The following is a 23545-nucleotide window of genomic DNA, read 5'->3' on the forward strand; positions in this document are numbered from 1 at the left end:
ATATATTTTTTAAACTGTACAAGTCTACCCCTCACCTTATTTTATTCGCTGGTCTTAGTCCTCTGTTTTCCCTCTTCTCCTTTCTTTTCTTTCTTTTCCTTTCTACCCCCCCCCCCTTTTTTTCATTTTTTTGCTCCGCCAATAGGGGGGGGGGAGGCGGCCCCTCGCCCCCCTCCCCCTGGATCCGCCTATGTGATCAGTTAACTTGCATCCGCCGTGGCAAAGTTAGGCATACACGCCTATCATCAATCGATCAGGAAGTTTTGCAGATATTTGAATTTGCTTCTGATTAGCTTAAGAGTTTCAGACTGTCGAGTTTCCACGCCGGCCCTCATCAAATTCCTCATCGTCGACCATGGATCGTAGTCGTTTGATATTTATTGTTGTAGGAGTGGGGGTTTTGGCTGCCATCATTGTTGCCATTGCCGTGCCCGTGTCACTGAACAACAAGAGTAAGAGATCTCCGGAATTGGCAAGACAATATATGCGGGAAACTCCTTTGATAGACGGGTAGGTCAAGGATGTGCTAGGAATTGAGAGTGTTGATCTGTTTTCCAAGCTCTTGCATTTATTTTTCTTCATTACTGTTATATCGATAGTTGTTATACTTCTGATTCACTTTCACTTTACCTCACTTCATCCGACGTTTAACGTAGGCTCATCCAGGAGGGGAACCTAAGCGGCTGCTCCCCGCCCCCCCCCCCCCCCCTTATTGGCGGCGAAAAAAAATAAAGGAAAGAAGAAAAGGGGAAGGAGAGGAGAATTCAATTAGAAACATGTAAGAGGATGAAGAAATGTGGATGAAAGAGGGGAGGGAAATAATCAGAAATCAGAAAACCTTAATTTACATAAAAAAAATGAATAAAGAAAATAATAAATTTCGATATCGCTTTGCGCTTGCATTGGGGAGGTGCCGTGGCCGAGTGGTCTAAGGCGCCTGGCTATATACAAAGAAAGTCCGGGGTTCGATCCCGGCCGCGGCACCTATATCCGTGAGCAACGCATTCAATGTACAATGCTCTTTTACTTTCAAATAAATGGAAATGCTATGTGCATTATTGGTAACTTGGTGTTGTGCACTTGTTTTTTTTTTTTTTTAAATTGCCTGTGCATGGAGTAATGATAATCCACTCAAAAGAATAGCATGGGGTCTAAAATATTCATTTTTCAATTCAGTAAATATGCAGAAATTACTTTGCTCAGAGTTTTCATTATTTTTTTTAGCGAGATTCACATCATGTTCACGATTACAATTACAGAAAGTGCTGAAAACAAAAGAGAGCGTCATATGATTGGATTATAACAATTATGATGACTCGTATCATTAATTAGATACGTATCCTCGCTCACAAAATAGTCTTTAACATGCATGTTCACTTTCAGGCATTATATCAAAATTATATATTCTTAAGCTCATGCTCTTTGTGCGTTTTAATAGTTTAGTCAGATCCTTTATGTGATATCCTCTTAATCATGATTTTGAAAAGTAAGAGCTCCTAACATGCTTGTAAAACAAGATTTAAAAAAAAGACAAAATTGACTTAAAAAGCTAGGTTTTGGTCTAATTTTGAACATTTCTACTGATGGAGGATTTCTAATTTCAAATGGCAAATTATCCCACAATTTTCTGTAAGGTCCCCTCGAGTATTTTTTTTTGTTTTGTTTTACAGGTGGGGATTTGAACAGGCAAAGAATCATTTGAGAATCATGATTAGAATCGCACAAGCTGTTAGTGCGTTTGTTGACTTTGTTTTCTAAATGCTCAGAAATATAATTGAGGACTTGGTCAATGTTACACATTAACGAAATCTTGAATGATATTTAATTGTCGAACTGGAAGTCAGTGCAGGGGTCCGTTGCAGAAAGAGTTGCGTTTGAATGCAAGTCAAAAAATCAATTGCAAGTCCCGAATGCGCGCTGTTGATTGGTTGAAAATCAAGTAGCGCATGATTTTTAAAGTTGCGATTGATTGCATCTCTTTCTGCAACGGGCCCCTGATCTCTTAAGATAGGAGTGATGATGATCCTTGAAAATCAATAGGTTGACCGCAAAATTGGCGGAAGCTGGATCCAGATCTCGTCATATTTAACTGGCGATCATAAACTCCGTCTATAATCTCGCGATCTCTTTCTTCGATTTTACGGTAATCATGATAATGTGGTCAATCAAGCTCTATTGCTATATTTGCTCGAGTTTATAAATCACCCCGCTATCTCCCACTGATGAACCAAATCTCAACATTATTAGTGTAATAAAGACGCAATTAAAAGATAATAGTCTAGTGGGTATATTTCATTCGCTTTTTTGTATCAATGAATTAGCCTACCCCCCCCCAAAAAAAATGATAATAATTCATAATAAAATACAGTTTATGATTCAACCTTCAACAGAGACGTGACTTATTTTCAATAATCTTTTTTAATCTGACAGAGGGTGCCAGGATATTTCAATATGGGGAAAATGACCTAATAAATACTTAATCATATATATATTATATAAATTTATATAAAAATCAAATAACGTCGTATGTTTATCAATTGAATTATAGGGTCATATATGGCACAACCTTATTTTTACTATCATTTGATTATTTTTATTTTTTCTCCTTGTTTTCTCACTGTACTTGAAAATGAAAGAAGTTAGTCGCCTCCTGCCATCCTCCCATTCTCTACTGGCCGCCCCTGCTCTCTGGGTACGATTTGTTAAGCAGTTATCAAATACTCGTAAAACAAAAGAGGTGCTGGCGGCGTTGCATTCTTTCTATATTCTTAAATTATTAAATGGGCAAATAAATGCCCTATGTATTCAGCCAACACTGGAGAACACGATGTCCACACAACTATTGCATGGTTAAAATTCGCCCAACTGATATTGGGTAATCAGCTTGCTATAGTTGGGTGTGTAAATTGACCATCAGTTAGTAATCCATCAAAGTTTACCCAACTCAATAATTGCCCAACAGTTGGCTAAATTTCCACATCGTCCCATTTCCAAATTAAAAAAAAAATGCATCACGATAAGGCAATAGCTGGGTTTTCCAATTAAATCTGGTTATATTATTTAATTTGCTTTTTAACTTATTCAACTTTGTATCTTAAAGTTTAACTACTTACACAAGTATAAATTATTACATAAATCATAATGTTATGCCCACGCCCCAGCCAACAGCTACCATTTGCTTTCATTCTTACACACCAATACTGTGCATAATATTATGTTTCGTTAGGTACTGGACACTACGAATTACTAAAAATTCTGACTTTTAAAGACTAGTATAATTTTCAGCTCGGACAACTAATGTAGAAGCTAAATAGTATATAAGCAAATATTATTCGATTTAGTCTATTTTCACTCTCCAGAAAGTTCTTTCATTTTCCACTTAACAGAACATCATTCACCAAAAATATCTTCTTCTTTTTTTCATGTCCGGAAGTGTGTAACTCTTTCAAATCATATTGAAGAAAGCAATTCAATATAGGCATTTAAAAAAGAATATTCGAAATATTTCTATAGGTTGATTTATTCCACACAATTGTATCTTTTTGCTACTGTACAATGTTCATTAGTTTGATGTTGTTCTTTATTCAACTCTTTTCACAAGGGACACAACATTACACCTTTAATAGTTTTTTTTGTTGGCTTTTAATAATCATCGATCTACTTGTATAGACAAAATTATGATTCTCTATTATTTTGAATATAAAAATTATGTTTGCTACAGCATTTCAGCGCGCATGGCACAATCTTCTTTACAGGAAAATATAATTAAAGCAAGTACAGGAAAGTTTAATTAAAGCAAGCGGCTTTCGCCAGTTTCATAATGTGACAAGCGAATATCATGTACCCTTAAAAGCATAAAATAGAATGTGTCATCACCTTGTTTCCTCATTTTACAATTAGGAATATATTGGACAGGTTGTTGGATATCATGCATGGTTTCAGAGAATTCATGCATGTATAGGCCTATAAAAGAAACCTAATATTTCAAAGGGTTTGTCATTGAGTCCCTAAGCAATAATTTCCTTCATTTAATATCGGCTTCGTTGCATTTGGATACTTAGGTATTGGATACTATAATTTCATTTTGTAAAATATGACAAAAGCCATATATGCACATTCTTTCCATTCTTCTTTTATTTTGATATTGTTTGTTATTTATCATATAACGACGTTTTCTCTTGATTTTTTTATGTGTTAGAACATATCGTTTCTTCACTCTCCCTTACCTTTATTAGCCTCGACCGCCAATTTTCTATCAATATTCATATCATGCTCTATTTTCTCATTTCAATAATCATGTACACAACTTTATTTCAATTCTGAGTCATCCCTGATTTGTGTGTTAGTTATATACATCGATAATACTGTAATAGATATGCCCCCTTGGGGTCAATACTACTGTGACCGCGTTCATACGTTCAAAGTTCAAATTCAGGGTTATACTCGTTATCGTCCTGGCTGGATGCATCTTCGGGCCTAAAAATATGTGCGATGAGACACCTACTAGACTATTATATTCTTACTTTTGTTATCAATCTATACTGCTGCTGCTGATAATAATAATGACGATGACAAAGACACCAATGGTGATGATGACGATGATGACTGATTAGTAGTATAATAAATTATAATGCTAATAATAACAGTAATAATGATAATACAAATAATTTTATAACAATAATTATAATAATTATTGTGATAATGATAGGTTGTTGTTGTTGTTATTTTAAATAGGCAAACTAGTCAGTTTTGACTATTGTTGCCTTGCTTACTTTGCTTTCCTTTTTTAAAACTATAATTACTTTGATGGAAAAAAGAAACTTTCAGTTAGGAAAACTAAGGAAAAAAAGGGTTCTCAGGAAATCGTGCAAGACCATCTCTCCTATCCTATATTAAAACGCTATCCTGACAAGCCCGCTCGAGGTGCATTTCGAGGGGTGTCTCAGGCCCGGGGGGGGGGCACTTCCATTCACGAGTGGATACCATGCGCGACCATGGGGTCTCGAAAAGCACCCTAAACATGTAATTTCTATATTCCGAAAATGCACCCCTTAACAAGTATTGGCGTGTGAAACCCTACCCTTTACAAGTATTGGAAACAAAACGATACTCTTGGCAAATATTTCCTGAAATGAACCCCTAAACAAGTACAGGAATGTTTTATTGTTACGGGTCATTCGGTCGTCGGCTTTACCTTACTTGGTTTAGTACGACCCCACCGTCTACAACTCGCGCAAATCGGACTCTAAACACAAAGTGTTGGGGCAAAAAGGACATCCTTTATAAAACATTTTAATTTTGTTTTATCATCCCCGCAAATTCGACCCTAAACACGTAATTTTCCTAGCGAAATAGATACCCTTTTTTCATTATTTTTGTGTTTTTGACACCCTTATCACGTTACGTACGTAACGTGCCCTATCGTGAAAAAGACATCCTTTTTACGTGTTTTTTTGGTCGCGCATGGTATCCACTCGTCAATGTAAGTGGCTCCCCGGGGTCTCAGGAGTACAATGATTATGATAATAGTAAAAATAGTCTAATACCCATGATGATGAATTTCGTGCATCAAGTCACTAAAAAATAACAAATGATTTGTGTTGCATAATTTTGTCTACTGTTTCGCCAGTGAAACACAACACAGTATATTATAACTTCTTCACTATTCTATTTCGTTTTTATATTTTTCTTCATTGTTTTTCTCCCATCAACAGGTGTTTGGGGGAGGGGTATATTAATCATTGTCACTAAGTAGGAAAACTAGTATTTTCATATGAAAAAACACTGTAGTTTCTCCATATGAATAAAATTATAGTCTAATTTGTATTTTAAGACTAATAACACACAGTTAATGACAGACCACACATGGTGCTGGATTTGTATCAATATCAATATTATCAAAGATCGTAAGTGATCTATGCAAATCTCTCAAATGTTCTTATTCCATTTTTTTACAAAGTCTATCCATTTTATTAGACTCTTCCAAAATATTGAATGGCTCATTTTGCAGATAGTTTCTGTAAAATAATGTAAGCTATAACCTACATTATAAAATGGGCATCCCGTGAATATCGCAATAAATGTGGAAGTATTTGAAGTGACATAATAGGTGATTGTGATTGACTATAACATTTCTTATGAAATTCATGATTAGTTTGCAATGTAACATTTTTGCAAATTGAATTTCTTTAATGTCAAATATAGCTAAGAATGCAGCTCCGGATAAGTGTATTAATGCAACCGTTAAAATAGTATCATCCATCTACACAATTTGAAGTGGAATTTCTTTTGAGATGGCGGCTGAGAGTGAAAGATTTGGTCAATGCCGAGCAAGAGGAGGAAAAAAAATCTTGTATATAGATACAAAGTATTAACAGTCAATAAAATGTGTATAACACCTTTGTGATATATTTGACTTACTATGTTTACTCAAAGACCATTTTATATACTGAGTAGATTTCTTAAGGTTTTTGTGAATACGCCCCTTGAGAATTGAATCATATACGCACACAAGGCCAAACAATAGTCTGAATACGGATGTTTTACTATTTTTGTTATTTCAAGACATATCAAATATACTATTTGTCTTTCAGTCCAAAGGGAAATGCAGGCACGAATGCCATCGAGTCTGGGTCGAGCATATGGGAGGACAGTATGTGAGAGGGCTCTAAAAGGAACATTTTTCTTTTTCGTTTTATGTTTTTTTTTACTTAGGAATAGTAATACGATTATATTTTTTCCCCAATGGTACTATGTTTGATTCTTTCAATAAAAACAAAAATACAAAAAAGGAAAATTTTTCTAATTTTGAGTCATCAGTCAATGTAAAGGACAAGTCCATACCGACAAAGAGCTGCTTTGAATAGAAAGAAAAAATCAGACAAGCATAACGCTGAAAATTTCATCAAAATCAGATCTAAAATAGGAAAGTAATGACATTTTAAAGTTTTGCTTGATTTCCAAAACAGTTAGTTATATGCACATTCTGTTCAGTATACAAATGAGAGGACCGATGACAGCACCCACTCACTACTTTTTTTGTATTTTATTATGTGAAATGAAGTATTTTAATTTTCTCCTCATTGCCATGTGAAAAAAAACATTCCTCCCTGAACATGTGGGATTCCATTGTTTTAACATTTGTGGTTAAAACAAGAGAGTCCTTTTGTGAAATTCTTAAAAATTGAAATATTGTATAATTAAAAAAACAATTAAAAAAAGTAATAGTGAGTGAGTGACATCACCGACTCTCTCATTTGCAAATCATTGAATTGTTCATAACTATTTTGTGAAAAATAAGCGAAACTTTAAAATGTCATAACTTTCTTATTTTACATCCGAATTTGATGAAATTTTCAGCGTTATTCTTGTTTGATTTTTTAATCTATTTATTCAAATAAACTTTTTTCTGGGGTGGACTTGACCTTTAGGAACACATTAACGGTTATACATGTAATAATATGGTTGATAACAGACTATCCGTTTGCGATAAAACAGAAAAAAAAACGTTAGAATGTTCTATAAATAGCCTTTATAACATAAATTGTGCACATGGCATTTCAGGTAAATAGAGAAAAGGAAAGTAAGAAAGATGAATAAAATCTTAATTAGGCACGGTCTGTATCAATGATTTTATCAGAAGTCTATATAAGCACTCTACAATAATGCGCGTAATTAATACCACAATTACCTCACCTGGGTTGAGTGCAGCAAACACCGACTCGATCATGTTTGTTTTTAACCCAGAGACGAGAGTCAAAGCCCTTTTACGATGCCTCTAGACATCCGTGTCGTTTAAAAAATTTGGTAATATAATGAGGCTATAAAATTCGCAACTAGTAGATCCATCGATCATGTAAATACATTTTAAAAAATAATTCATAGAAATTACGGAATATCGATATCATCGGATTTGAACTATACAAGTTTTCCCAAAAAGACATTCCTTCTATTTTAAACGACAAAATAATAATATGTTAAATTACAGAAAACAGAGGAGTAACCGTTTTACAGGATGTTTATGCATTTCTAGGGCTTTTATATTTGTTCTAACATATCTAGAGGGTCTGAATACACATAGTGTGTGCTAGGATAAATAGATTTAGGGCTTGTTTTGGAAAAAAAACTTAGGCACATTTTTACAGACTTTCAGTTTCGCCTCTAGTAACAGATGATGATGAAAAGCCGATAAAATAGGTCTATTTGCGGTGTATATAGCAAGTCTCCTTCTTTAAATCATTATTTCTGCGTCGTTGATAATCGGGAATAATCTCATTCCTCCGAAGTTATACAACGAAAGACGCACTGTCCTTTTCTTATCATATAACTGCAAATACGCTCTACTGATGAGTATTTTAGTCGAGAGTTTTGGCAACAGCTGCACAGACGCTTAATGGAACGTAGAGAATCTATTGCCAAATGCACTTCATGACAACGAAGGCTTTGTCGAGGGTTGGTAAATCAAACAGCAGTTTCGTCCTTGGCTCTGGACAGACGACACTGTTGATTTTTGTCAGCTCCGAAACGTCGGACAAAAGTGCTCTTCCGATTAACCAATTTTCGACAAAGACCTCCGAGATATTAATTGTTTTGTCATTGATTTTACTTGCAGTTTCAATACATTTGTTGCCTGCTGGGGTAGAATCTACGTCGCAGTGTGATAACTCCTGAATAAAGTTTTATTTTGTGGTAAATAAGAGAATGAGGGGGTGCAAGGAATAAAAGAGAATGCATTACAGTACTACAAGAAGCTTAACACAAAAAGTGCATTTTAGTTTCATGATTTGGGAGCGTGCCATAATATTGTCAGTTGAGATTTACCATGACATGATATCCCATTAAGGAACAATAAACACGGGGATATAAAGATGACACTTCTGTTCTGGTTTATGATGATAAAAGTGATAACCCCCATTGATTTATGATAGAGAAGAGAGCCTCATTGAGATCAAGGGTTTGTTTTATCAACTAATAAAATAACCACATTAACCAAGTGGGGTGTCGTTGTCTAGTGGTTATGAATCTCGTCTTTCAATCTGAGGGACATGGGTCCAATTCCAAGTCATGGCGTGTTTTCCTTCTGCAAGAATGTTATCCACATTATGCTGCACTCAACCGAAAACATTCATGCTTTCTCAGTAATGAGGGGAAAAAATAATCATAATTTACTTTGGAGGAACCTAGGAAATCAAGCATAACGCTGAAAAATAAATGATCAAAATCGGATGAAACATAAAAAGATTCGCTTATATTTGCACGGTACACGTTGTGCACAACACTCTAAATTACAGGGATTTTAAATAAATCCAGGTGGTCTGTAGTTCAATCGGATTTGGGATTTAGTTTTAATCCTAAAGACTTATTTTCCAATCTCAAAGGATTAAATTCGAATCCCTAGAGATTTGAAAATATTTTTTTAAATTCAAACGTAAATCCCAAATTCGATTGGTCCCTATATGTCCACCTTGATTTTTTAAATCACTTTAGAGTGTATGGAAATTAGAGAGACGATGATGTCACGAACTCACGGTTTATTTTTTCAACTTTGGACAGTTGAGTGTATTCTATATCTGTTCTTCCAAAATGAGTAATGAAAATCATGGTAATCATCATAATGAATTTGATAATCTATCAAATCGAAGACAAGTATACACACTTCGGATTACAAAGACGAGAAAGGGTGAAACTATTTGAATAAGCCTCACTATTACTGACGTGTCAGTCTGATATAATGATGATCATTTGGCTGTATGCCTATGATCAAGTACTTATTAATCACAAAAACAATAATTAATCTTCGTTGATGAAAATTATCTGCATTATTCAAGGTGTATATGTTCTTCATAGTTTATAAGACGAGACAGTGTAGAAGAATAGAGAAGAGAATAACAACTCATCCAATGCAGCCTTTGAAATTCCAGTAAAGGTGCTTTTTATGTTTAATTGTCGCTATTTTAATCTTGTTTCTGTCTTTTATTATGGGTAACTGAGGAATAGTTTGTCAGACGGACAGTTTTAGATTCAAAGTCACCTGCAATGATTTGAAATATTTTTCTTAATATGTTACGATTTTCCTTTATTTCAAAATGACAACATCTGTATCATATCGCATTTCTCCCTACACTATGTATATTTTTCATCATCGGATGTATATCGATATAGTAGGTGTAGGCGGAAGGACGACAGAAAGATTAACTAATTTTTTCTCTCATTTAAATAGAGGGAGTGTAAAATGACAAGACCCATGTTTCTCTATATCACACACTATCCCCACCCCTCCCCCACTCTTCTCCTGTATTTACCCCTTTCAAATGCAGCTAAAAATAGCCATGATATAGCGGTGACACGACATTTTTTCCTGCGACAATAATATTGCTCATGGCCTATACGGGATCAAATGAAAATGGTACCTGAATGTACTTGGAGGATACCTCTATCTAGACATATCATGTGACTAATGATTAAATATCCATATTTTAAACAATTCAACTTTACAAAAGTGGGACATTTTTTCTGACTCACTCTGTATAATTTCGTCTAAGACGTAGGGTTAGGGTTGCATTAGGGTTAGGTTGTGGGTCAGGTTCCATTAGTGTGTGGTATGTAGAGCCGAGAAATTGTCGCCGGAGCAATTGTCGTGGAACCGATATTGCATAGGGCCTACCATGAGGAAAGTAACCCTCAATAAGGCATGTTACGTGGCACGAACAGGGAAATTTAATCATTCTTATTTCTAAAGAGGCCTGAACATGATACCCAAGTTATGTATGTAATTGAAGTTAAATTGCACCCTATAAATGGCGTAATCTGTACCGCCAATTATCAACCATAAATGGCACAATAAAAGGCTACCCTAAGGGGCGATTGCCAGTGAGTGGTACTGAAAACGCACCCCCCGAAAAAAAAATTCACAAACGACGCATGGGCGCCCGCAACGGACCCCTGTATCCAATCATGGACCTATAGGTCCAATATCAATAATCTTTAGTTGCTATTGGAAAAGTGCAGCTTGGCAAATGCTACTATGCATGATTGATTTGAGATGTTTGCTTGACATGCTTGAAAAACAAGTGGTATAAATTTTCTAGATCAAACCTTAAAGGTTGGTTGCTAAAGTTATGTTATACCTAGCAACTGATGCTGCATTACAGAAGCTCAGTTTTGTACCTTCTGATAAAAAATATTTACCAGTGATCAGCCGAATTCAAAGCTTGTGTCATTTTCTGAACAATTATTCAGTCTCTTTTTCTTTTGGCGAAGATCGCCTATAATAGGATTAAAAACAAAGACTTCACAATATGATATGATATATATTTTAATGCTTTCTGGTTAAGTCTTTTCTCATATTTGTCCTTTTCTACAGGCACAATGATTTACCATATCAATTTAAGAAAGGCATAAACAATCAGCTTCAAACAGTAAACTTGAATGAGCGACCTCCATGGGATCCTACACATACCGATATCCCAAGACTTAGGGATGGATTAGTCGGGGCTCAGGTAAAATGTCTTATTATTTATTTTCATGATTACATCGTCACCGCCATTGCCATCATCGTCATAACTTAAGTAATGTCACTATTATGACCATCACCATCGTCGCCGTCATGACCATTATCATCACCATCATCGTCATCATCATCATCGTCATCATGACCATTTTCATCACCAATTCCACCATCATGATTACCACCATATCACCATCATTACCACCATCGTCTTCATAACCTTCCTCATTATCATTATCATCATCATCATTGTCATCACCACCACCACCACCATTATCACCATCATCAACATCATTATTGTCATCATTATCACCATCATCATCATGCATCACGAAATGTGTAAGATAATCACTGATGCAACAAGGGAGGCACCATTCACACATGTATGAAATAATTATAAATGATGATTTCATGTAATAATATAATAAAAAGAATAGTTTAGAGATGCGAGCTAAGTGGATATCGCAATTCGCTGTATCACATTTCCCCTTTAGGTTGTGTGTGTAACATTGTATGTACTCGAGTGTAAGTCCATGTACTCTTACCAACGAGTAACAGATTTACTCCTTTAAATGAGGATGGAACCCTCATAAAAAGTGACCTTGAGAGAAAGTCTGATAATCAAATAATAAGATCATTAAGGTTTGACGAAACTTTTTTTTTACAAACTATAATTTAGAAAGATACGAGCAATGTGAATCTCGAGATCGCTCATGCTATATGGAGATCCTCCCATTGGCTATTATCATAATGATCCGAACAATGTATATTTTGTCACACATGTGAAAAATTGTCCTATATCGAATCCCATAAATATCTTTTGGCTCATTGTAATCACGGAGTTAATTATGTATATATTCCTATGTTCTAACGATAGCATATCCCTATATATGTTCTAATGATAGCCTATGTATATATCCCTATGTTCTAGTGATAGCCTATGTATATATCCCTATATATGTTCTAATGATAGCATATGTATATATCCCAATGTTCTAATGATAGCATTTTATTCTTCATCTATCACTGTTAAATCTGCATCTTTTTGTATATTCTTTACTGACCTGGATGGAGGTAAAGGGGTGTGGGAAAGAAGACCTGTGGGTCATGGTAATTCAGTTAACTTTTTTCAAACCCAGGAAGCCCCTTCATCTCTATTCCAGGTCCTTTGTACTATGTCACGTATGTCCTATTGTTTATGTAATTTCTACGCTACTATATATAATTTATGTATTTTGATATGACGAATAAATGATAATAATAATAATCCCATAAAACAGCACATGGGGTGCGCGTTTCACTCAAATAATAACCGTAAACTTTATCCGATAGTTACCATAGGAACCGTGCTTCTCAGCCAATCAAAGGCAATGAAAGTTGTCAGATCTCACAACTTGTAAGAATAATAAAAACACATGTTGATCTCATTGAACTTAATCCATCTAGCCCCTTGTACACTTCTCCATCATAGGCCTATCTATTTTTGTGGGTGGAGAGATAGTTAAAAACGTCTTGTTCACTAAATATATATATATTCCCTTCTTTTCTTCTTCTTGAAAGTTTCATCGTCTATTAATAAATTCCATTCATTATTTTCTAACATTGAGAATAATTATTTTGTCATATAGGTAAAATGATTTTTATTGTTCATTCTTTCTTTCTCTCTTTCTTTCTTTGTTCTTTACTTAGAATCTTGTAATTCTGAATGTAATTCATATAATAAAATTTTATAATTTTGAATCGCAGTCAATAAGTTTTCATTTTACCGTCAAAGAATTTCAAGCAGTTGTTATCATTGTATGAAGTAACAGTAAGACCATCCTGCATGGTCCTGGGATGGTGGGGTGCTAGGCGTGCTAAAGACCCCCCCCCACCAAGATTTTTCAAGAGGTGCCTGCTTATGTTATTTACTATAGGCAGTATCCCCCGGAAATCAGGTTGACAACCCCCCCCCACACACACACACACACACACACACAAGGGTTATTGTTCTGAAATGACGGAAAGTTTGGGAACAATGACCTTTTTTGTGTGTGTGTTTTTTTTTTTTTGGGGGGGGGGCATGTCAATTCTTTTTTGGCGGCACACCCTTGAAAAATACCCTATCAACATGATTGACATGATTAAAACATCGTTCCCAGCAGGTCCCTGCCAACCAGCCATTTAAACTATATTTTCTCTCGCTCTCATCTTCAGTTTTGGGCTGCTTATACATCGTGTGATTCCCAGTACAACGATGCTGTAATGCATATTCTTGACCAGATTGACGTCATCAAAAGAATGGTTCAAATGTACCCTGAAACATTTGATTTTGTCACAACGGCGGAAGGTACGTTATCGTTTATCCAAAGGCCTAAGAGTTTTACATCAGACTTACTGTCATCTGATCTCACAATAATAATAGTGCAATCCAATGCATAACAAGTCATAAATGAGAAGATCTTAACATTTTGTACTTTGCCACTTTGCCAAAAATTAAAGGAGAAAAGAAATTCCCCTAAAATGACCTCAGTATTTTATCGATCTTTGTGAAGTTTAACAGATTAAAGGGGATTAAACTGTTTGAAAACTCTGGATCATCGACTTAAAATTCCAATATTTCGCCTAATCAAATCGAGAAAAGTAGTATACTAATAAACATGCGACATATGTCAATTATATTGTTTTACTTTTTTTTACAAAGCCATAAAATTATAGTTTTGCCAATACAAAATAGGAGCAAAGTTCACATTCTTTTTTTTTTATTAAAGCGCCAGTATGTGCGACTCTTGTATGTGAAGTGTTATAGCGCAAGCTTGTGGCGATTCACGTGTTAATGATAATAATGATAATAACAATATTTGAAATTATTTTATATAGCTCATAAATAATAAAAAATAAATATAAACAATCGTGTCAAATCATGACGATCCTATAAAAAAATGATAGGCACTTAATCAACAATTGTGATCGAAGTGTCTTTCTTTCCTGTCGTAGCATTAAAAAGTATTGGAGGAATTCTGTTATGACTATCAGTATGTTGATATATACAGTTTTATGTTAAACGGAATTTTTTTAGTCTTGATTTTGCTGTTTTGAAATAATATATGAATTTAAATGAAACATTAATGAGATGTGCAAACTATGCACCCGCAGATGATGTTTTTTCTTGCACGTTCTGAAAATGTTGAATCTTAAACTACAGTTTTCCTACATTGTCATTCGGTTATGACCTACTTAAAAAAATCCAAAATACTTTTATATCAGAATAAGATAACTCTTCAGTATTAAGGGCGGCGCTAAAGGACTGTTGAGGTCTGTGGGTTGGTGACTGGTCGCCCTTGTGATCTTTCAAGTGATCAAAAGAAAAAAGAAAGAAAGAAATAAAGAAAGAGAGAGAGGGGGGAGAGAAAGAAAGAAAGTGTATGGAAGAGATGATTCCTTGTGCATTCCATCCAATTTTGATAACTTTTGAAATAAAGTAAAATAATCTTTGTAACCTTCGGGTTATCATTATCTTGCTTCTTCTTTTCTTTTCTATCAGAACAACACCACCGACGCCCTTGCGCGTATATATTTTGTGTTTCCTTTGATAACACTAAAAATTATTATATTTTATCTGCACCTATCTCATGGCTCTTAAACTTAAATCATATATTTCCTTTACCCCTTCCTACAGGAATCAGAGATTCCCATGAAAATGGGAAGATTGCATCTCTAATTGGAGTCGAAGGGGGTCATAATATTGATAGCAGCATGGCTTCATTGCGCATGCTCTATGAACTTGGAGTCCGCTATATGACCGTCACACATAGTTGCAATACACCCTGGTAAGAAACGTGATACTGATGTTATGCAATTATTGATATCGAAAAAAAAGTTATGACTCTTTCAAATGTTGTAATCATGGTCGACATTCCTGGGGTGTAGGGCGTGTCCCCCCCCCCCGGAATTTCGAATTTTGTTCAGAAGCATATGTGGGAGGGTCGTCTTCATCACTGCCCCTCTCCTCCCTGTAAGGACCCAAAAACATTTGTCAATAGGGATAAAATGTGTTGTGTCCATGTTTAAGGCTGCAAGTATTCTTCTATCAGAGGTTACAATTATATCTTGACTATATACAGCAGAATTTACAACAACAACAAATATCTCAGTGTGATTTTGTAATCTGGTGATGATTAAGACGCTGGTAATGCATAATATCCTTTCTTGTTCATTAAGAAAAATGAAATTCAATTGACAATTGATTTAATGTGTAAGATATTCAATGTTGCAACTTATTTTGTAACAACCGAGACATTATCATACACACAGCCATGTCTCGTATGTAAATAATCAATATCATGATTTCGATCATGTAATAACATTAAAACGGGAGTATATGATTTCAACCCATCTATTGAATATTCATTAACTGCGTGCATATAACTCTTATCATATAGAATATTGCTAAAGTTTAAACATTTGTTATCAATTTTTATGAAACTTTCAGCGTTCTGCTTCGTTAACTTTAGTCTATTTATTTAGATACAACTATTTTCAGCCCGGAATTCCTACTTGATATCTTTCCATTTCTCTCTCAGTGTCTGTCTCTTTAAATCTCTATCTCTCTCCCTTTTTCTATAGGGCTGATAACTGGTTGATGGATGAGGAGACAACTCCAGAACACAACGGACTTACTGACTTTGGCAAGGTATTTTTCTCCTAACCAATGTTCTATAAAAGAGCAATATCCCGACTGTTACTTCACATGCGCTCTAATAATTATTGTGTGCCAACGTCCAATTAGATTTTAACAGGCACAATATCTGGCAAACCAACGCAGCCATCATCTGTCATAATTAAAGGCCTAACATTGCATTTTATTTCCATTTACATGATAATAGCAAATTCGACAGTCAACTTATTGATTGATAATGTATCACTTTTCTCGAAAAGTTCCTGCGACCAGGGGCCGATTGCACGAAAGGTTCTTTGCAAGAACCGTCTTTCGTTTTGCCTTTTATGATGCGTCATGTGAAACGCATTTTAAATACCTGCAATCATATGTTATTCGTCCGTTAAATTAAACAAAATCCTTGTTTATAAGATGATGTGATATCTCACGAAATCGTCTAAAACATGATATAAAAGCTAGCTAACGAATTTTATTTGTTTATCCTTAATTAATCCATCATAATACTGCGCATCATAAAAGATGGGCGACACGAAAGACAGTCCGTGGGGAGACCCTTTCATGTAATAGGCCCAAGAGTAATCCCCACATCTCAAAAGCTATAGGCTCGTATTCTGAAGTCAGATGTGGTTTAAGTATGGGAAGCCAAAAGTATGAAAAAAATTATTAAGTTTTATGTTTCTTATGTTTACTGTGCTCTTTCCTGATTCATCGTTGGTGAAGACAATCATCTATTTATACTTCCTACACTGTCACAATTATGAATGATTTGAGAGCCAAATGAGCTGAAAGTATGATATCTCTACTGTTAGTGATTATGTAACAATTGGCTATCCATACTTAAGCCACAACTTTAAACCTGACTTCAGAATACGGGCCCTAGGGTCCCAGGTTGTGGATGAATCCGGAAGGGGCTTGAACCATCACACCTTCACATTCTTCCTAATCATGTCAATATTTTTTTTATCATTCATTTATGTCCTTTAACGCCCCTCTGAGAGTTAGGCTGGCCTTTCATTTAAAGTCCCTTTTTCGTCTCGACACCGAAGGGAGAGATTATCAGGCCGGGTTTTGGAAAATATCGCAGAAATCTACCCTTGTTTAGAAACTATATGGGTTTTAGAATCACTATGATGTGAATTTCATGAGCGTGAGCGATCACAGCGAGCGAAGAATAATAATTATGAAGGGTTTTTGGTGTAAATTTTATTCATGATTACAATATCATGTGCCTACATTTTTTATACTAGCGCGGAATAGCTATCAGTCCATTGTTCCTATCCATGTCTTTATATTTACTTTTATTTCGTTTTGTGTACCCCACCTATTGAATCATTTTAGTTTCCAAAACATCTTGCATTGCAGTACGAGTGAGCGCAGCGAGCGACAAAAATAGAAATGTTGCATCATTATCAGAATACCTAAGCATGGTAAGCCTTCAGACATCCTTTTTAAATACATTTTTTATCTCTCTTTTGTTCAGTCATACAGTAATGGTTGAAATAATACTTACCCTCTTGAAGAAAATGATTATGAATATGTTTTATATATTCTTCATATTGAAGTGTGAGTAGGCTTATGTGTCATCGGTTCTCTAATTTTGCTTACATGCGAGCAGACATTTCACTATCTTATTATCTCAAACATTTTTTCAGGCAACGAACCTATTATTCAGGGGCGTGGATGAGCTAGAGTACATAAAGAACAGGGGCGGATCCAGGAGTTTCCAAAATAGGGAGGGGGTATTTTTCCGATGAAAATTTGATAATAAAAAAAGGGTTTCACCAAAAATCGAGGTCATTTCGTCCACGGAAAATTTTAATAGCAAAAAAAAGGTAATCACTTTCAAAATGGGGGGGGGGCACACTTGGATAAAAACGGTATATTTACATTACAAATTTTGATTATGATTCTCAAAGGGGGAGGGCACGGGCCGGCTGCCCCCTGGATCCGCCAGGGATACAGAGGTACTCTGTAATGAGCTATTGCGTCACCCCCCCTCATCTATTCCCTTGTTTTCCTCAGATTTCGTTTAATATTGTGCATGTTGTGTTGATTTCCCTTGTTTTATTTTTATGATAAAGTTAGAGTTGTATTTGCTTGGCCACCATTAGACACCTTGTTCGAATCGTTGTTTTTTTTTTATCTTAGGATGTTATTAGAGAGATGAATCGTCTTGGTATGCTTATTGATCTCTCTCACGTCTCGGTGAAGACAATGAATGACGTCCTCGACATCGTCACGGCACCAGTCATGTTCAGCCATACTTCGGCTTACGAACTCTGTAACCACTACCGAAACGCGCCAAACAGTATTCTTACTCGAGTGGTATGTATCAAACTGTGCAAAAATACATTCAATGATTTGGTACCCATTCTCCTCACCTGGGTTGAGTGCATCAGAATGCCGATGCAGCTCTCGTTGAATTATTTTGCCTGATGATAATTTATGTAGGTTTGTTTTTTGTATTAATTGTGTATTGTATTTGTGTCACAGGCGTATACCCCGTCACAAGTTTTTGATTTCAGGGAACTACGCCCTCTTCTGATAAGAATTAGGTTATATATTTTTATCACAAATTATTTTGTATAATAATTATATTGGCAATTACATTTTGCGAAATATCGAATAAAATGTTTAAATTGAATGGAATATTTTTTCTAACTATATCCAACTCCACACACGTAGGCCTACTGTACCCAATCTTCATATGTAAGGTCGCTCTAATTTACTTTTAAAGCAAGTAGGAGCCAGCAATCTTCCTCATCTATTAATATCTGGAATATTCTGAAGCCCACCCAGCCTCCCCCCCCCCCCGTTTCCGCGGCCCATGCGGCATGTTACATGACCTTTTTTGTTTCAACCGTTTTTTCCAGGTGCGGCCCCACTGTGTTTTGATAGGGGACCAAGACGACATCATTTTATTTCTAAATTGATTGAGCTATTAAACCTCTTAAACTCTTAGACTCCCTCAAACAGTTTCATAGCTAAGACGCTACCCTTGATAAGGCCATAATTCTTTTTAATTCTTTTTAGATTATGATTAGCAAAAAAAATAAATAATAATAGAAAAAGGTGTTCAAGCTCGTCAGGGGGGGGGACAGGGATACATCCCTTGCATCGGTTGTGACTCGTCAGGGGGGGGGGGCAGACTGCCCCCCGTAGTTACGCTAGTGATTAGCAACCCTTTTTATTGATTAAAACTGATCTATATTTTCCTCCTCCTTTTAAGATTAGTGATATTTTTTTATAGTGATCATTATGACATATATTAAGAAATCAACACTTCAATGCTAATCATGCCAAGTTTAAAATCTAATAACTTGTTTCATATCTATTTCAGAAAGAAAATGGAGGAGTGGTTATGGTGAACTTCTACACCAAGTACATCAACTGCCCACCCCAAAATGTTACTGCAGACGATGGCTATGCTACACTTGCCCAAGTAGCAGGTACTATCACAGTGAAATTATAATTTCATCTTTTTTACAAATATTACAAATGTGGTGGTCATCGATGTCGAATCGTACATTGTTTGCGAAGGCGGTGGGGAGAGAGGTAATGACGATGATAAGAAAACCTAATCAGGTAATGTTAAAATGCCTACCAAATCCATTACTCAGTAATTTTGAAATTTGTTATGTGCTTCTTCCCCTCGCTTATAGACAATACACCTGTCCCTGAAGGTCATTTACTCGTCGGAGGCTTACTTTAATAGACAAACACTATTACGATTTTTCTATTAGAAATTTCAAAAACAGCCTCTAGCTCATTAAGAGTTAATTATGAAAAAATGTCAAAAATCATTCGTCCATAGTGAATAAACTTATTTTAGACCATGTCCCATAGAGTATAATTCACATGATTCACTGAACACAAAAGATACACGATACCCCCAAATCACATGGAAAATCACAATAGATAAATCTTCCGTAATAGGTCCATGGTATATACGACGACCACAGTCACTTCAAACGCGATCTTGTCAGCACAACCATTTTTAATTTTTGTATTTTTTTCAATAGATCACATGGATCATATAAAACTAATCTGTGGCTGGGAGTGCGTTGGGTTTGGAAGTGACTATGACGGTGTTGGCACGTAAGTTTCCAATTATTTTTCTTTTTTTTCTTTTGTTGTTGTTGCTTGTTTGCAATTATTGTAATTTGTTATTGATCGCTATGCTTTTTTTCTACGAATCTTGAAAATCAATAAAGACTTTCATATACAAAAAAATCTAATTATTTTATCATTATTGTTTGTTGGCTTAGTTTGTATATTAAGTTTATATTATGTTCAGTTCTTGTAGAGCGTATAACGTCTTTTTCTTCATCATCTTCTTCTACTACTACTATACTACTATTACTACTACTACTACTATTAATACTACTACTACTATTACTACTTCTATTACTAAACCTATAACTACTTTACCACTACGCATTACCAACATTTCTGTGACAATATGTCGATTCATAAAATAATTGCATTGTTGATGATACATTAACGACAAAATAAGTTTTCAATGATCAATAGCTATTTCCAGGATTCTGTTGAAATTAAACTTTACTGATGAATTATGTATCGTCTATGATATTTTTTTCATGATCTCAGCACATCTTTTTACCTTGAGGCCGTCGTCAACATCAAGCATGTCGCTCATGACGACGGTCTCCTGCGTTCTGAAATTTAGTTAAATAATATTTTTCATATACTTTTTTATATTCAGAAAGAGATTGTAAATGATACGTGTGTCTAAAATGTATATTATGTAAAATCTATGTAATTGTTATGTTGTATTATGTTGAACATGTGGAACGCAGAAATAAATTTCAAGCAAACAAGCAAATATGCTATTTTAGCCAATCAGCTTTAAAGCCTACACAGCAAAAACTGTGGTGTTAACCGGTGTACATAGAGGACCATATCAGTTATTTTACACCGGTGTTAAATTGTTGGTGTTAGTTTTACACATATAGGTGTTATTACATTAAACACATTTTGTTGTTACATTTACACTCTTTGGTGCTATGTTTAATCTCTAGGGTGTAATTTTAACACCTCAGGATGTGGTCCTCTATTAACACCAATTAGTATCAGTTTTAACACCGCAGTTTTTACAGTGAATCTTTGTGGTAAAAGCTCAATAATGTGAATTATATTCGAGTCTCCTCTAACATTCCAGTCCCGTGATTCCAATCTTAAGAATCAATGTGAATTTAGAAAATATATATATTTTTTAATAATGTGTCTGCTTTCATCAAGAAAAAATATTATCAGGGTGATAATAATTCTTAAAATCAAGTTAGAGTGAACTTCCTCTTTAACCTATAATGCAGTGTACCTGAAGGATTGGAAGACGTCTCGAAGTTCCCTGACCTGGTTGCAGAACTCATTGAAAGAGGGTGGACAGAAGAAGAAGTGAAGGGCGCCCTCGGAAACAATCTACTTCGAGTATTCGATGCAGTGGAGGAGGAGGTGAGTTCGATTACTCACACTCTTAAATACTGTCTACACAACAATTGCTTAAAACATTCATCCAACTCTGGGTAGTTTCCGGGGGTAGTTTTCAACCAATACTATGCAGTTTTCACCCTAAGCACTCACTATTGGTTTGAAACTACCCGGAATTTGATAAAACTTTTAACCAATTGTTGTGTGGACAGTACTTGTATGTTAATTTGTATGTTAGAGACGTCTCCGTCCGCGACTGCACTGAGTCTTGACGTCGCGTCGCAGAGACGTCTCATTTGGTGAGATAGACCTGTTTATGACCTTTGTAGGCGTATACAAGTCATTTGGAGCTATTTATATAAGCCAAGGAGCTCCTTCGTTAAAATATATACAACCTAATACTGATAGACCGAAGTTAAAACTTATTTTTATTATTGTTTTCCGTCCACAGAGAGATGCGTTGGCAGCAGACACCTTGCCTTACGAGAACACTATGCCCAGGGATAGTGGGGCAGAGGTGAACAACACATGTCGTACCTATGTCTATAATCCATAATAATTATAGTCAATAATGTTATTCATTCAGCGGTCCGAGGAGGTTCTTCTGATTCTCAACAAAGTTTATAAAGTTTAAAATATATTAAGTGTCTTTTAAGTTGACCTTATCTCATATTATATATATATATATATATATATATATATATATATATTGCTTGCAAAGTGAAGAATAATTTCTTCTCAGTAATGTCTTCCATTTATAACCAAATGTCATAATGTATTTATATATATGTACAGTATATGGATAAAAAATGTTATGTCACAATAATGTATCATATTCTCTCTGTTTCATGCAATTGAGAATCTCGATTGGGTAAAAGGGTTAGTGTGGTAAAGCCCTTTCAACCGATTTTAATCAGTTAAACCTATAGTTCCAATTACTCGATCTCCACTATTTTTTAATGTCTCGCTAATCAGAATTGAAGGCAAGAATAAAAAGAGTCACATGCAAAAAAAAAAGGAGAAGTGTCTCTGATCTCACCAAGGATGGTTTTACCATGGACCAACTGTTTTACTAACTGTAGCGATGTATCGTCAAATTTCCGACGAGTTTCATTCCCTTGCTTAAAGGGGTGGTCCAGACTGAAAAATATTTATATCTTAATACACAGAGTAGAATTCACTGAGCAAAACGCTGAAAATTTCATCAAAATCGGATAACAAATGATAAAGTTATTGAAGTTTAAAGTTTAGCACTATTTTGTGAAAACAGTCGTCGTGAATATTCATAAGGCGAGCTGATGATGTCACATCTCCACTTTCCGTTTTCTTATGTAGTACATAAAATCAAATATTTTTTTTCATTATTTCATACTTGTGTGAATAATATGTCTCCCTTAGAATGAAATAAGTTGCAGCTATAAATATCTAATGCACTAAACTCAGTTGTCAATCCAATTTTCTAGTTCTTGTAGGAAAAAATTGAATAAACCTAATTTCATATAATAAAATACAAAAGAACAAGTGGAGACGTGACATCATCAGCCCAACTAATGAATATTCATGACGACTATTTTTTCAAAATATTACTAAACTTTAAAATTCAATAACTTTGCTATTTGTTGTCCGATTTTGACGAAATTTTCGGCATTTTGCTCAGTGAATTCTACTCTATTTATTCAGCTATAAATACTTCCAGCCTGGACCACCCCTTGAATATCCAAATCGCAGTTTACCATTTTTTCACACCTTTATTATTTAGGATGTAAACTTATTTCTCTTAGTTGTGTATGATAATGTGGTATTTTTATATTCATGTATGTTACGTTGGCTTCGAAGGTGTAAAAAGGTGTCTTTTAAATACATTTATGATAGTGAATGAATTATTTTCATTTCTTCGGAAGCACAATCTCAATTATATTTGATTTAATTCA

The 23545-nt window shown here is 35.1% G+C and overlaps 1 protein-coding gene across 1 annotated transcript; it reads left to right on the forward strand.

Moving 5' to 3' along the window:
• Nucleotides 1–219: 219 nt before the first annotated feature.
• LOC121407165 (dipeptidase 1-like) lies at nucleotides 220–22618 on the forward strand. Its single transcript, XM_041598112.1, has 10 exons — nucleotides 220–510; nucleotides 11363–11498; nucleotides 13703–13835; nucleotides 15165–15315; nucleotides 16112–16178; nucleotides 18312–18488; nucleotides 19504–19612; nucleotides 20186–20261; nucleotides 21500–21638; nucleotides 22066–22618. The coding sequence occupies exons 1-10, from the start codon at nucleotides 356–358 to the stop codon at nucleotides 22168–22170; spliced, it is 1248 nt and encodes a 415-aa protein (XP_041454046.1). The 5' UTR covers nucleotides 220–355; the 3' UTR covers nucleotides 22171–22618.
• Nucleotides 22619–23545: the final 927 nt, after the last annotated feature.

Source organism: Lytechinus variegatus, chromosome 2, assembly GCF_018143015.1.
Source record: "Lytechinus variegatus isolate NC3 chromosome 2, Lvar_3.0, whole genome shotgun sequence".
NCBI lineage: Eukaryota > Metazoa > Echinodermata > Echinoidea > Temnopleuroida > Toxopneustidae > Lytechinus > Lytechinus variegatus.